This window comes from Numenius arquata, chromosome 12, assembly GCF_964106895.1.
Source record: "Numenius arquata chromosome 12, bNumArq3.hap1.1, whole genome shotgun sequence".
NCBI classification, from domain to species: Eukaryota; Metazoa; Chordata; class Aves; order Charadriiformes; family Scolopacidae; genus Numenius; species Numenius arquata.
The window spans coordinates 26417292-26433361 of record NC_133587.1 but is presented as its reverse complement, the minus strand read 5'-3'; the positions used below and the strand labels follow the sequence as shown (position 1 = coordinate 26433361).

General features: G+C 42.9%; 1 protein-coding gene across 5 annotated transcripts in view; it reads right to left on the bottom strand.

Moving 5' to 3' along the window:
• KIAA1217 (KIAA1217 ortholog) overlaps positions 1 to 16070 on the bottom strand; it is a 179808-nt gene that overhangs the window by 43596 nt on the left and 120142 nt on the right. For all 5 annotated transcript variants that reach the window (XM_074157756.1, XM_074157757.1, XM_074157758.1 and 2 more), the window contains one exon: positions 7424 to 8247. In XM_074157756.1, coding sequence (XP_074013857.1) covers positions 7424 to 8247 — 824 coding nt within the window. Of the gene's footprint in view, positions 1 to 7423; positions 8248 to 16070 lie in introns of those variants that run through there.

The following is a 16070-nucleotide window of genomic DNA, read 5'->3' as shown; positions in this document are numbered from 1 at the left end:
TTATTTCATCCACATTCAGGGAATGAAATAGAGGTTTGCTAGGATGGCACGCAGATACCACAGCCAGGAGAGACTCCAAGACACCCAGACGTTGAGAAAACAGGACAGCAAAACAAGTAACGAGATGCTAACAGACACAAGGAAGGAAGAAGAGAGTGCTCAGTCAGTCCCCAGCCGGCAGACATGTTCTTACTGCGATTTAATACAGCGTGCGCGTCTTATTTTTCTGTCTTCATGTTGAAAGGTATTTTGAACGGTGATGAGAAGACTAGTGAATCTGACCTAATTCATTTCAAACCAAGAAACACGTTACAGAATTTCCACTATTATAAGTTTTAAAATAAGAAACTGGTTCAGGCTACAGTAACCTTTGGAACAAAAACAAGTACTAAAAGCCTGGGATAAATATATTCTAACAAACTTTAACGCAGCATTTTTGACACTTAATAATGAAAACATTTTTATTTCCCAGATAATCATCACAAAACCTTCCTGGAACTAAACTGAATTGGAAGTCTATCTGTTTTACCAATTCATAAATGTGATGTTTTTTCCATCCCACATTCGATAATCTGGAAACAATTTTCTGCTTCAAAAGAGATTATGGCAACACAAAGCTGATCTTGTCCTTTGCCATGAAATCTAGGAAAATATGTTGTTAAGAGGGAGAGGGATGTTCCAGAGATAGGAGTTGATGAAAAACGAATGAAATACTGGAATCAATTGCATGGAGCACGTTATTTTTCATATGGTAAAAGCATTAAGAATGTGAAGAATCTACATGTGCTCTGGAGTTACTCCGTTAAAGACAAGGCCGGATTTTTCCTGTAATCATTTCACTGTAATACTCAGACTCGTTATGGCCATCCCCACCAAACATTTCAAAAACAGGTGTCTGAAAGGAGGCACCTTTTAGGCATTAAATAAAATGACCTGGTTTTTGGAGACCTGGCGGTCTGACTGAAGGCGGTGGGAGGCAGCATGCTGCAGCACGAGCAGGTGGCAGGGCCATGCTCTGGGCTGACGTGGCTGGGGGGCTGGTGGCCCAGTCCTGCCACCCACCACACTGCCCCAGAGGAGCAGGGACGGGCGCCACAGCCAGCCCCTTCCCCTTTGGCTTCCCTGTGAAGGGCTAGAGCAACCTCTGCTCTGCCAGGCTGGGGTCTATCAGGGATGCTGGCACTGTTATGACAGTTGTACATTTTTTGGTTCTCAACATTATACTCTCTACCTCTCACTGTGCTCCCCGCTGTGGAGAGGGAAGGTGGGGGGAACAGCTTGCCCCACCATCCCTTCCCGCACCAGGCAGCTCAGGGTCTCATGGATGGGGAAGGCCAATGTCCCCCCAGCATGGGGCAGGCCACCATTCCAGTGACATGGGTCAGGCCAGGGTTCCCAGGGCACGGGACAGGCCAGCGCTCTGGTGACATGGGGTAGGCCACCGTGGGGAGGGCAGGCCGGGATGGGGAACACTGGGAGCGAGGGTCAGGCAGAACCAAACGCAGCGGTGCCTCTTTGCCAGCAGTGACAGCACGAGAAGGCCGAAACCCATCTCTTGTTCCCAGATTAATTTCCCAGATAAGTCTGCATCTCTTCACCACCCAGGAAGAGCAGGGAGGGCCCCCTCTACAGCAGTTGGGAAAGAAATGGCCATTTTATCAGCCTGAGCACGGAAGGGCATTGTTTCACATTGTTTTCCTGTGAATGCTGGGAGAGTCGGAGGTGGTAGCATGGTGGGGAAGGAAAGGAGGGGACAAGGTCAGAAGGGACTCCCAGTACTAGCAGGCTTCTCCGTCAGGCTTGGCTTTGGCTTGTCACAGACTTTGGCCAGGAAAGCACAGGCAGGGGCCGCTTGCTAGCACTGTTCTCCCCAGTAGCCTGATCCACAGCCACGGCCCCAGGTATGCCCAGGCACTGGGGCCCTGCCTTAGCATCTTGCTCCCCAAATTCAGCAGAAGCAAAACAAGCCCTTGCTGCTCCGGGGACTGTGCACTGAGACATCAGATTTCGTCACAAGATTTCTTCCTTACAGATTCACTGAGGTTCCATGTCATTCCTTCTACTGCAATTAATGGGAAGTAATCCCAAGCAGGCTTCAGCGTATTGCTGAATTGGTATCCACTTCTCACGGTGATGCTATTTAAGCGTGACTTGCATGTTCCTTCCCTTTCCTGTGGACATCTTTAATATTCACATCACTGAGAAGATACTGCATACAGACAGAAACTAGAACAGGGCTGTGTAACTGTTCATGCACGTTCCTGTCCAACCCTAGGCTGTGCAGTGCATCATCCATAACAGATGTACTCAAATACCAAGTCTGGCACCATGAACTAATTGGCACACTACCCTGGAGAAAGATTTTCAGTGACTTCATATTTTACAGTTAAATCCCAAGTGAATTCTGTATAGTAATCAAAAAGAGGGTCAGAGACTGGGGAAAATAAATTTCTTTCTATATTACCTTGTGAGGGAAACATTTCATTTGAAATTTTTTATCTCACTGGGAAAAGAAATAAAACAGGAGTAGGTTTTCTTTCCCAATGGCTTCCCTAGAACCAAGTGAAAGTGGCACAGTCAGACTTTACCCCAAAGTGCCTCCAGAACAGCAGAGTGGATATCCTGGAAGGGTGTGAAGCAAAGACCAGCAACACTCCTCTGTACTCTGCTCTCCTCTTCTCCCAAGGGAAAGATACATACAGGTGAATATTTCAATCTTCTAAGAGTAAGGTTAAACTCAAACTTTCTATGGCTTGAAGCTAAAGGGAAAAGGGGAGCTCTGAAGCACTGCCAGCTTTGATACTATTTGACAACTCTTATCCAAGAGCCTGCATCTCATCTTCCTACAAACAGTTCCTCCAACAGAAGGACGCTGAAGTACAGTTTACCTTTCCTCCATCCTGTATTAGTCATTTGCATTCATTTCTTCTGCCTTGTTATTCAACATCTTTCACAAAGGAAGAAACAATTTTGACCCTGTGGAAAGTGTCTGAGAGAGGATATCTGCAAAGTCCACCTTTCTTATACAATTCTCAGTGCACTGCTGATGGAGTGTCCCACTGCCCATGGCTTTACAGAGTATGACCATTTTTTCCTAATGTATAGAGAATCCATCCATACTTCAACATATCAAACAATAAAGTGGTTTTGTGATGGGAACAATATCCAGTAACCTACACACGGCCGTTGCATCTTAGCCTCGAACTGCAAGCCATGAGCATCACAATTCTTGCTCAGTTCTACCATCATCTTTTCTCACTAGTGTGGCACTAGAAGAGGACAAAAGCTGTGTTCAGACAGAACAGAACCACGGTACATTGCTGAAATGATTTTGGAGGGAGAATGTTCTATAGAGCTATCTTGCTATTCTAAGGATTGTATTTTAGTGAGTAGCAGCATTTTTTATATACATATTCAGCACTATCAAATAACCTAGAATTCTTCAACACAACGTGTGTTTTAAATGCAAAGAATGTAAATGGCATTTAATTTAATGCACTTTTGGGTAAACAGCTTATTTTCCAATTTATCAATATTTAAACACCTACTTTGCCTGTAATAACTTCCAGAACTCTCCACCATGAGCTACACGAACGGGCTATCCAAAAATGTGATAGCAAGTCACTGTTTATACAACGCATGGTCACTCACAAAAATACTCGTTCTCCCTGTAAACCTCAGATTTAAGGGATGATGACCCCTTGAAGATGAACTGCTACAACTTGTTACAACTCTAAATATTTTTGTGTGTATGAATACTAATATATTTTATCTTTTTAAATCTCCATGAACTTGTTTCTTCTCACTGTTGTGAAAGAGCTTTATATGGAACTCTTCTAGTAAATTAATTACTGTGAGAATTTATTCAATGCTTTATACAGCAGAAGCAGATATCTTGAAAATACCCGAGGTAAAACAGACACAAGAAAGAATTACATGAAGCAATTAAATCCCCCTCAGCTCTGGCTTAAATAACAGGCTTGATGAGACTGGCTTCCGCAATGCAAAACTAAAATGGGAAACTCCAAAAGAAGAGATCAGAAATACCAGTTTTCATCTTTTGTCGACCCAAGTCTCCTGCAGTTAGCAATCCAAAGCTAATGGACCCATCTTCTTCAACCAAACCAGAATACAGTCAATGAGAGGTCTGATCTGCTATAAGTATCCAACATATTCATAAAGTACATATAAATCCCACTTCAGCCTCACATTGGAAAAATTGAAGGAGAATTAACGGGGGGAAGAGAGATTCAGTTTAACTTCTGGCATTATCACTACCCATTTTAATCTTTTCTCTGACTTAAACTATACATTGTCCTGAGGTTGCGACAGTGCTACTTCAAGGTAATTTCCACAAAGAGATAGCACAAGAGATATTTTCTTTGTTCTCAGCACACTCTACAAAGGACTGAAGGAATAAGCGCTGAGGTGATGGGTTTCATGCTTGCAGGGTCCTCAGCCCACTCGTGAATGAGTCAGGATGGGAAGTCTCTCCTGTCACCATGCACAAAGACCTCCCTCCTCAGCATCCTCAAGGCTAACAGGTACTCCATCTGCCCTTTTGCTGCTACCCCACTCCTGACACCGCCTGCATGCAGGCAGACTGAGCACACCATAATTTCTGTTCTGTGGCCTGGTTTTTAGGCTCTTTGCACAGTCATCAGCAAGTGGATAATGAGTACGACAGAGCAGCACACTTCTCATTTTACCATGGCTGGAAGAGGATGAATTCAGCCCCATCTCTCCAATCCCAAAATATTCTTATTCACAGAAGCTAGCCCAGCTGTACTGCTTATGGGTGTAAACTGCAAGTCCTACACAATAAGGTGTGGGATACCTTTCTGCCACTATATATGTCACCTTTCAGGTGTTCATAACAAGCTTGTAACAATCCGGCCCCTGCTGAAGCAGGAAAGGAGCACCTCAGCCTGGATACCCTTAGTGTTACTTATTTAGTTTAGTTACAGTCTCAACAGTGTTTACTTTCAAAATTTATGGAATTATTACAAAGCTAAAATAAGGCTTAGAGCATTTTCTGTCTGTAGAACTCAAGCCCAATTCTTAATATTGCAGTGGTTAGAAAACACACTAATTTGCATGAAGTGCTTTTGATATTTACAATTATTTTTTTAGAAGTCACACTTTCTCAAGGTTAAAGAAACCCACAACCCATAAAGGCAGCTTTCAGAATGATTTTTTTCAGTGCCATGTGGCTAATACTCACCATGCTGAATTTTAAGGTCATGTATTTATTTGGAAGTGTAATTATGCAAATGTTATTTTCATCACTGTAAATATATTCTGGGACCAGGACTAAAACTCCTGGTGCAAAGCTCCCCTTAAGGACCTGCAGAACTATCTGTATCATTGCTCTTTATATATTCACAAATATACAGTCATGTGCATATCTGTGTAGCTGAGTGAACAGATGAGATGCCCAGAGGGGAGAGAGAAGGTCACAAAGACTGGAAAGCTGCTGGTGTCCTCCCTTATTTTCAACCCCCTAACATGAACCTTGTAAAATTTTCAATCTGAAAGCTATCTCTTGGATTAGAATAGGCAACTACAGTTCAAATTATTTCCTAGTTGTAATAATGGAAGCTTGAAATGAAATTTCAGGTACCTGCATCTTTTTCTTCGAAATAAATAGATACAAATCAGGTTTCACTGACCCTAGATTGTAATATGCTATGCTGGTTTTGGCTGGGACAGAGTTAATTTTCTTACTAGCAGCTGGTATAGTGCTATGGTTTGGATTTAGGATGAGAATAATGTTGATAACACACTGATATTTTAGTTGTTGGTGAGCAGTCAAGGACTTTTCAGTTTCTCATACCAGCCTGACAAGAAGAAGGCAAGGGGCACCCAAGAAGATGGGAGGGGACACAGCCGGGACAGCTTACCCAAACTGGCCAAAAGGATATTCCATACCATATGACATCATGCTCAGTATATAAAGCTGGGGGAAGAAGAAGGAAGGTGGGGACATTGGGAGTGATGGTGTTTTGCCTTCCCAAGTAACCATTACATGTGATAGACCTCTGCTTTCCTGGAGATGGCTGAACACCTGCTTGTCAATGGGAAGCAGTGAATTAATTCCTTGTTTTGCTTTGTGTCTGTGCGTGGGTTTTGTTCTACTTATTAAACTGTCCCTATCTCAACCCACAAGTTTTCCCACTTGTACTCTCCTGATTCTCTCCCCCATCCCACCAGGTGAGAGTGAGCAAGCAAGCAGCTGTGTGGTGCTTAGTTGCCGGCTGGGGTTAAACAACAACATATGCCCTAAGTCATACCCTTGTGTCAATATAACTACCAAGCTATAAGACTGTAATTTTTGTGGATGGATGATTTTCTTTCATTTTCTATTTTCTCCCCACCAATGGACCTCACAATACATCCTTTCTTTTCTGGCAAAGCCTGGTCAGAGGCAACTAATTGTTGAGCAAGTTGCTCAGGCGGAAGGGAAGTTTGGTGACTATATGAAGCTCCATATCTTCACAGTGGTTAAGGCAGTCAGCAGTTACCTTTGGCCTCTGTGAGCTCAACGTTTTCCAGCTATTCAAGTTCATTTCCCTAAAGAGGTCTATAAAAGTTAACAGCATGAACAACACGCTAGAGATTAGCGCAACTCATACAAATACACAGCAACGGACTGGCAGTGTAATGATTCTTCTCTTCTAGGGTAGGGTCTATGGCATGAGAAGCCTTCACAGACCTTTGTGTAAATCTAGTCCTTAAAAAGACAGGAGAGATCATTGTCATCATTGTCAGCACACAAAAGTTAACAACAGTCAGGTCACCAACTGTTTGTAATGCTGGAAAAATCATTGGGAACAGCATTTGTGTTTCAATTTCTTCTGTGGGACAGACTCGCTCTTCTCAGCAGTTTTCCCTTGAGGAATATTATTATAAACAACTGTCCTATTTTTATGCAAATTCATGTTTTACAGGAGATAAGACAGTAATGATAAATTCTTCCCATTTCCTAACACTAGATGAGAAAAACTCCACTCCATAAAGAACCAAAATTGTAATATCAGAGTGTCATTCTTAACGGAGGTGAAATATATTCCCTTATTAGCAGGAACAGAACATCATTTGTTCTTGTAACATGAGCTGGTTGTCTGGAAAGAAAAATCCTAGTTAATCATTCTATTTTATTATATTTTTTCCAATGACTGAAATTTACACAAATGAAAATAACTAGGGATTCATCATGGGTTGACAATACTTTCAGATTAATAACGGGTGGTGTCGCGTCTCCTCTAAATTACTAACTACCTTGACAGACGGCTAATAAACACTGCAGCCCAGTGCAGCAGCCTCCTATACATTACATTGTCCCCTGGACGTTAAACGACACAAGATGTGCAGATTAGGAACATTTCTCATTTGCATAAATTAAGCCCCAGCTCTGCCTTACCTTGTCTCCTTGTCCTTGGGCATGGCAGATGACCCATAGCCAAAAGCCTGCTTGTCAACTGGAGAGGGCACCGCCTCGGCCACGCCGAGGGCGCTCCGTGCTTTTGCATCCACAAACACAGGCGGTCCTGGCTCCTTTTTGAAGGACTGGCGGCTGGGGGAAGACCTGTCAGGCTGGATGGTGTGTGGGAGAATGTGAGCAGTATGGTGAGGATGGATATCGATCATTCTCATGTCAGCCACCCTGTGGGGTGAGGCAGGAGGCGTTTTAGAACCAAGAGTGGGCAAATGGCTCTCCGGGTACTTTCGTGACTTTGGTCTGTACAAGGACTGCTCCAGCATTTCAGGCTGCATAGAGGGGTTGCAGTAAGTGCTTGAAGACCTCATGGCACTGCGATGGTAGGCTACAATGTGATCGGGGGCATCAAGGGGGTGTCCGGAGTGGGGTGCAGCCACACTCATCCTCCCCTCGTGAAACAAGTAGGGGTCACCGTACAGACCTTCATTTCGCATCAGGGCAAGGTTTTTGTTACTCATGTCCTCATCTGGCTTCACATCCCGTCTCTCCAAAATGGCGCTTGGGCTGGGCGATATCGAGCGCGAGGCTGGCACGCTGGAGAGCCGGTCCCTGGGGATGGTGGCGTTGCCTGCTACACCCATGGGCCGGCCCCCGCCATAAGGAATCCTGGACGGAGAGGGAGGCATGGAGTGGGGCACCGGGGTGGAGGGCGGAGAGCTGGGCATTGCATGCGGAGGGTGCGTGGCAGATCCAGGGCGGGAAGCACTTGGGCCATCTCGGCCCATATAAGCAATTTCCCTCTGCATCTGGAAAGAAAAGGAAAAACATATAAGATATAAAATTACTGACTGAGCAAAACATGATGTGAGTTGTGACAACCTCAACATATACAGAAAAAAAAAGGGAAAAAACCCAGACTCTCAAGACCAAATAATTTATCATCTGCATAAATAAAACACCTTGGGACCTCAGCATCTAAATAAGATAACAATAACAAATAAGAAAATAAAAAATAAACAGCAATAAAATGGACTGCATGTCAAAGGAATATGAGTTTTAAAAATCCTTTTACTTGCGCAAGTAGCATCTTACCCTAATCTGATACTCACAGCTGCCAAAGCTGAAATCAGGGGTTTCAGTGCCATGTACATGTAGCCAGTGACAGCCTTAAACAGTTTATTGATCAGAAACACAGGCTAGAGTTCACCGACTCCAAACCAGAAAGAAAATGCTGATGCTCTAGCATCACAAACAGACCTGAAGTCCTTAGACAAGAAACACAAATATTACAGCTAAGTGGCCGTTTGCTTCAGTGCAGGATTTAGCCTTTTGCTAATAATTTGATGTGGTCTTTATTTACACAAAGGATACATAAAACACAGGAGAACAACACACACAAACATTTATTGACTGTAACACAGTCAAGTTGCATGAAGTTGCAGTTTGACCCTATAAAACATGTGCCATGGGTTTCCTTCATTGCAAAGATAATAGTGTTTCAGACAGTTTGTGGAGCATGCACTCAGAAAGTCACAGAAAATTTTATCATAGTTTTGTAAGCAGCAGCAGTAACTGCCAGCAGTAAGGAGTGAGCAAGCAAGGAAAAGAAAGGAAAAACTTCCATACCAACATATTAGTGCTTTCTTAACAGAGGCCTTAGCAAAAATCTGCAATGGATACATGTGCTTTGAGACTGTAGCATCTCAGTCTGCCCAGCACTGACCTCTCTAGATGACTGAACACTGTCAATGACAGACAGAGGAGACATTCTCCCTCTAGCAAGCATCATGTGCCTGCTCTGGTGCCGTTAGGGTAAGGTGGATAAACAGGGAGATGAAAAAGTCAGCTGGGTTCCACCAACTACATAAGAAAACAAATTACAGCTTCTAAATTTTGTGTTGGCAATTTCTGCTTCCCTCTCCATCACTTCCAAGGGATTGTAGAAAACTGAGCACCACCAAGCCCAACTACAGTTACAGAGCACACATTAGTGTGCAGTGGAAGTTGCCGATCTGAAATCTTCACCATTTTTCTCCCCTCTCACTCCTTGCTTTGACAATGTGGCTGGGTTCATTGCAGTTTCAGTGATCCAGGGCTGATGAAGCAAGAAATTATATTCTATTCCTGCCCCACCACAGGTTTTTCCACTGGTAAGGGAATTGCGATGGCGGTATATAAACAATAGCTGTTCTCATCACGGCAGGCTCTGCACTTGGGAATTATAAATGACGTTCCCCAGAGCCAGAGATCAAAAGTCTGGAGTATCAGGTATCAGAAAGAAGAAAAGAGATAACCTGATTGTGGCAGCAGCAACAATAAATAAGTGTAACAGAACAAAGGAGTGCGCTGGGATGGGCCATAAATGAGCCAGACAAAAGTCATCAAGCCAAAGGGGAACATGGAATAATTTTTTCATTTGCACAGAGAATTACTGTAATCTGGAATTTAAAATAAAATATAACTAAACAGTATTAATAAAATTATCAGTGGGCATTCAACATAGTTTTCTATCGGCTTGAAGAAACACTGCAAGATACTGAGCTGTATTGTGCATTCAGACTCTGGACCTGGGCCAGCAGAACAAAAAGACTCCTACTGAGCAGCTTTGGGATCATGCCTCCAGGGATAGGCAGCCACAGATGTTTTGCACTGAGGAGAAGAGCTCCGAGAAAGAAAATCCTCCTCGGTTTCTACTGTACAAGCTATACCATGCCCTGTTTAGCTGCTTCAGCTAAAGCTACAACAGATGCAATAGTATCTGGCACAGAAACCATAGACACTGGGATACGCTGGGTTGCAGTGAGAGGAAAATTCCAATGTTACCTTGTAGAGAAGAGAAAATTTCCACGGGAAGCTTTGAAAGCAACAGGTTTAATTTCCCCTAATTTCTGGACTTCATATTTCTGTGTATGCTCATTCATTTCTCATAAGTCAAAGAAATACGTCAAAGAGAAATTCCTATTTTCCACCATAGTGTATTGCCATACTTCAAGATGGAAATGAGGAGTTCAAATATGGGGCTAAGCTATTGCTCAAAACCCCGTGTCTGAGTATTGACGTATATAATGCTATTTACTTTTGCTTTAAAATAGCAAATTGGAGTGCACAGCCTGAATCAAGCCCCCATTGGGCTGGGCAGGGCGCAAACGCCTGGGCAGACAACCCCTTCCTGAAAAGTTCACTTTCTATTTTAAGCTGTGACTCAGCCCCTGGGTGGAGCGTGTGGAAGGGGAGAACAGTCGGAGCCAGAGAGTCCAGGGTGCCCAGGGCAGGTGTAACAGGGCTGGGCAGGGACATGAGCTGGTGAGAGGAGCCAAGCAGCCTTACTGGCTGGATTACAGTCTCTTCTGCCACCTGGTCGATATTTTCTTTCTACTTTTCTCTCTTCTCCAAAATCTCCAGATTCTTTGCTAATGGCAACTTTAAAATTGTGAATGATGGCTGCTTCTTGCTTTTAACCTATATATCTTTGATTTGATACTCAAGGCACACTACTCTCTCTCATATATAGACCCTTTCTGTGCTGTTTTTCTTCTTCTGTCCTCCACCACAAAACCTCTGTGTTGCTCAATGAAAACACATATTCAAATATGCAGGCTGTCTCAAGCCACATGCTCTTGGACTTCAACTGCATGACTCAGGGACAGAGAAAGAGGATATTGGGCTTATCTGAGCTTCTAAATACTATGTGCTATCATAGCCAATTGCTTTGAGGGCAAAAAGAAGATTTTTTAGTGCAAGCATAGGATCATGTGCTTTTCTACTGCAGCCATTTGCCTGAGGGTGCGGTTTTCTTTAGCACATAGCTCCTCCTTGTTCTCACTGCCTGTAGACTTTACATCCTTGAAATATAAAGTTGTTTTGTCAATCTTTAGGTTAAAATATGGCAAACGACTAACAACAATTTCTGCATAAAACATTTGAGGGGAAAAGGCGTCACTGGGAATCTTTCACTTTGTGTAGTAAAACACATCACGCCGCATTTAAACATCTGCAGAGGTTTTCGGTCAGTCTAGCAGCATTTAAGTCTGTAAGATACAGATTTGAATTTTTTTTTTAAATTCCTGAAGAATACAGAGAGACTGAAGAGCGTCTCTATGTACTGAAGAGCAAACATAACATAAAAACCAGTTATGCTCTTTATTTCAAAACTAGCAGCATAGTCAATAACTTGCTGTATTTTGAGCATGACTATATGCAGAGAGGTAGCAAACCAGCTATCCATCCACCCAAATGAATAACCAGTCTTGTTCCTGGTAACTCACACAAAGGCTGGGCAGACCCAGTGCTTCTGCATACAGCAGAATACAAAGAGCTTCTGGCCTCTCGAATAGCATGGCTCTCCTGAAAGAAGGACAGAGTCATGGTATCATAGGCCTTATGGATAGCAAAGAGCAAGCTGCTATTCAGTGGTACAACAGCTGGTGATTTCTGCAGTACAATTCAGTGTGGCTTCTTGTCCATCAGGACCAATGTAACACTATGCTGATCTTTATTCTAAATAGGTCACTCTTGTGGTCTGTCCCAACGTGGGCATCTCACAATGAAGAAACCATCCTCACTTCTGTCTCTCCAGCTGCCTCAACCCATCATTCGCACCTGTGGCACACACCAGACAGGGCACGCGGAGCTGTGCTTGCACGCACACCGGGGCAATGCCAGCTAGCACCAGGCACTAAGCCTACCACTGATTCATCAGCACCACACCAACTCTTCACCTCCCCACGCAGCTGGATACCAGAGGTACAGCCTGACTCACACCATTATCGGCTAACATCTCATAGCAAAACACGGGCAAAGGGAAAAGTAGGCCAGAGTTTCTGACCTGGCAGCCCTTCCCATTGCTCTCTCAGGCCTTGTCTACGTCAACAGAGAACACAGCAACTGGCTTTGCCCCAAGGATTTCAGCCTGCCAAAATACCTACACGGAGCATGTTGCCTAGATGGAGCTTGTCCACCCACCCTCTTGGAGACACCCCAGAGTTCCCAGCAGACTCCATTAATCACCTCAGGCATGTGAAGCTATTACTTTTCTTGCTCTCCCGTTGACACCCTGCGTTTCCCTGAGGAAATTCCACCTATGCTCCTCAAGCTGGCTCACCCAACAGTAAACAGAGGACACCCGCAAATAATTTTATTGAGAGCTTTGAGAGTCTTTGATGAAAAAGCTACAGAAAGGCTAAGTACTGATACAATACTGATAAATTCATCTGTCTGTAAAGAGACCTTTTATGGAAATTGCACACCAGAAGAAAATCCTCTAAAAAGTGAGGCAATACTTCTCTTTTCTAACCAGGAAAGACTTAATTAATGCCAAATCCAACAACAATACAACCCATTAGTTTCTTCTTTCCTCATAAAAATAGACAGCTTTACTGTACTAGTTGTCCAAACCCCTCCATTTAATCAGTATCTGCACTATATGATACCACTTCTACCATGACTGATCTTTCAGTCAGATTGTGTTTGGACAGCTGAAAGCACAGATCCACTTTTGCAAAAAGCCTGTCATATATGGTTTTAATATTTCTAAAATAATATAATTTACAATAAGAAATTGTGCACTTGAAAATTACAGAGTTGGTAAACAGTCTGAAAATGAAAATTTTAAAGCATCTGTACCATGGCTACCTGTCTAAAGCCAAACCCTTACGCTATCAGACATTACTGAGAAGTTGTCACACTTGTCTATTCTTGCCTTCTCATAGTATGCCTTTTAATTCCTATAAATTTCCCCATTCTATTGGGTCATTACAGAAAAAAAAAACAGGCTGGCTGTAGCTGCAGGTTCCTCCAGCTGCCCGATGCCATACTTGACAACTGCAAACACATTAGTGTAATTTTTAGCTTTTTCTCATCAGAAACTCTCCAATGAAAAATACTTTTAGCAGCCAATGCTAATCCAAAAGAGCTGAAACAATTGGTAAGAGCATCAGCAAAGACAAAAGTTGGAAAAAATCCCACCCACCAGATTTCAGTCAAACACTGACATTATTTCTTATCAGACATCCCTGGAGCGCTCTAGAGCTTTGGCTTTCCAGATTCACAGACCTGGGGCAACTCGGTCAGAGCCTGCCCTGGGGTAGGGAGCCTGGCTCTTCCATGGTCTCTTCACCAGAGCGGGTACTGGGTAGTTTTGGGGTAATCTTCTAGACCAAGTAGACCCCATGCCAGGGGTTTCAATGTCCATCGCTCCTCAGCAGTGCTTCCAGACTAGAAGGTTTTTTGTCAGTTTTGGCTAAGAATGGTCCCCCCGATGCCCAAAAGAGAGAGATCAGCCCATGAAACAGCTGACCTAGGCTGAGTTGGAGACCTGGCCTCAGCTGAGTCTGGCCCCACAGTACAAGGCTCTATGAGCTCCCAGGGTTCACAATTGTTTTTCATTATGGGAACCACATGCTGTTAAAATAAAACTGATTTCAAATGTTCAAACTTACATGAATGGGGAACTCCAAGACCCAGCTAGCTGTTCTTAACATGTCCCACATATTTCCGTTGTTTTTTCCTGGATAATTTTCCAGACAAGGAGTTGCAGAACCCCCTGAGAAATCTCAGCATTTATTATAATTAACTTCCCATTCTTAGCATCCATCTAGGTTTCATTTCTTCAGCTCCTTTTTCACAGTTTTGGTATATGCCCAGCTGTAAAATCTCTGTATTATGTTGAAAGAAGAGCAGAGCTAAAAACTCAGAACATCTATGAAACTGTAATTTCCTGACTCTAGTGACTGATTACACCAGAACAGAATACTTAATTGGACATATATGGATATAGCAACAGAATCACTGGGTTTTTCTTCTTCCTTTTATGCTCTTAATTCTATGGTTTCTCTTTCCCTTGATCAACAATGCTGCAATCAGCCAATATAAGATGTTTCTTAGGATAAGCCTGTGATGGTGAGTGATGGTGAATCCACCCAGTCCTCCAGTTTCTATGTTCATAGACTATTTTGCTTGGCTCAGATGGCTAAAAGCTGACATGAACAAAATAGGAGAACCAGAAGATGATGTTCGCCATCCGAGGAAGTGGAATAAACATGACCCTCCAGAAAGGAGGCATCCTGAGTGAATCTTAGTCACGTGTCATCACTACTCAATATCACTGCAACATCCAGGCTCCATACCCTTCTGCCAGTTGCGCAGGTGTACACAAAGGTTATGGCATAAGCACTATTTCATCCTCAAGAGCAGAACTTTCAGGATATCACATTGTAACTGCCCATGCACTGGCTTGAACCTCAGCCACAGCATCAATTCCCTTTCCATGCCATAGCGCATCAAACACATTCTTAACATTATTGTCCTTTATTTTATACCTATATCTTTAATGCACACTTGTGCATAAACCCAGTCCCTACAGTGATCCAAATGTTTTACCTCAAGGTATTTTACATGTCTCAGTATGTCCTTTTATATCCCTGACTACATATAAACTTAATTCATACCATATCCTAAAGGTCCCATGAGGAAAACAAAGAATACCTAGTTCACTTATTACTGAATGTAAAACAGATCCATAAAATTCTAAGCTAACCACAAAACAAATTTAATGGTAATATCAAAAATAACGTTTGATCGCTTCACCTTTCCTTTAAGTCAATGTGCACGCTGAATATGGATCATGCGAAAAAGCAGAGTGTTTCAGACCAAATCCTACAAAGTCTGCTCTTTCAGGCATGGTTTCTTCCACTTTCCTAATGCTACTCCAAGTATTTGTTTCTACAATTAAACACAGTAGCATTCTTAGACAACATTGTTACCTATGGACAAATAAAACAATCTTTGATAAGATTTTTGCTGTGAAATAATTAAAGCCACTTACTGTTACTTAAGGGAATCACCTGTATGGCTACAGCAGTGAGATGAACGTTTGGTTCCACTTCTTCTAATAAAGCACTTTTTGTTTTCAGCCTTGAATCTAAGTCCTCAGTTTAGAGTATAATATTTTGTATATCCATGCCTTCTGGGAAAAGGTTTTGAAACAGTAAAAATGTTCCTTGTTCCCCCTGCTCACAACAGGGCCAGGCCATCTTGCTTTACCCGGTCATCTAAGTAATGCTGCTTCAATAGAGTGAAGTACTTTTCCACATGACAAGCCTGCAATTTCTCCTCCCCTTCGAAATTAGTCACTAAATAACCTCCTTGGCATGTCACCCAGTCACAAACTGTGCAACGCTATGTGATTCAATCGCTCAGCCATTTTTTAATGTGTGCCTATAAGATGTATAGAAAGAGACTAACATTACCGAATGAAGCACGAGAGAGACTCACAAAGGAGAAAGCCGTGAATAAAAGAGTGAGTAACCTCCATTTAGGTAAAAGAGTGCACTTCAAAGGCAACAATATGAAACATCCTCATTAATTCCCTAACAGGTGAAAACCTCCAATTATTTAGCAAATCCAGTATATACAATTCTAGAAAAAAATGCTGCAGTTATAAACCTTGGAAGCTTTTCACATACTCAGATTGGTAGTGACATTTGGTAGAAGGAAGCACGAGCCCCTCCTGTGGAGGAGGCTGTCTACTCATTAACCAGGCACCTGAGCTGCTTAGCTACCCTGAACTTTGGGGCCCCCATAAATCAATCTCATTGTTATCTCTGCAGCACACCACACTAGCCATTATGAA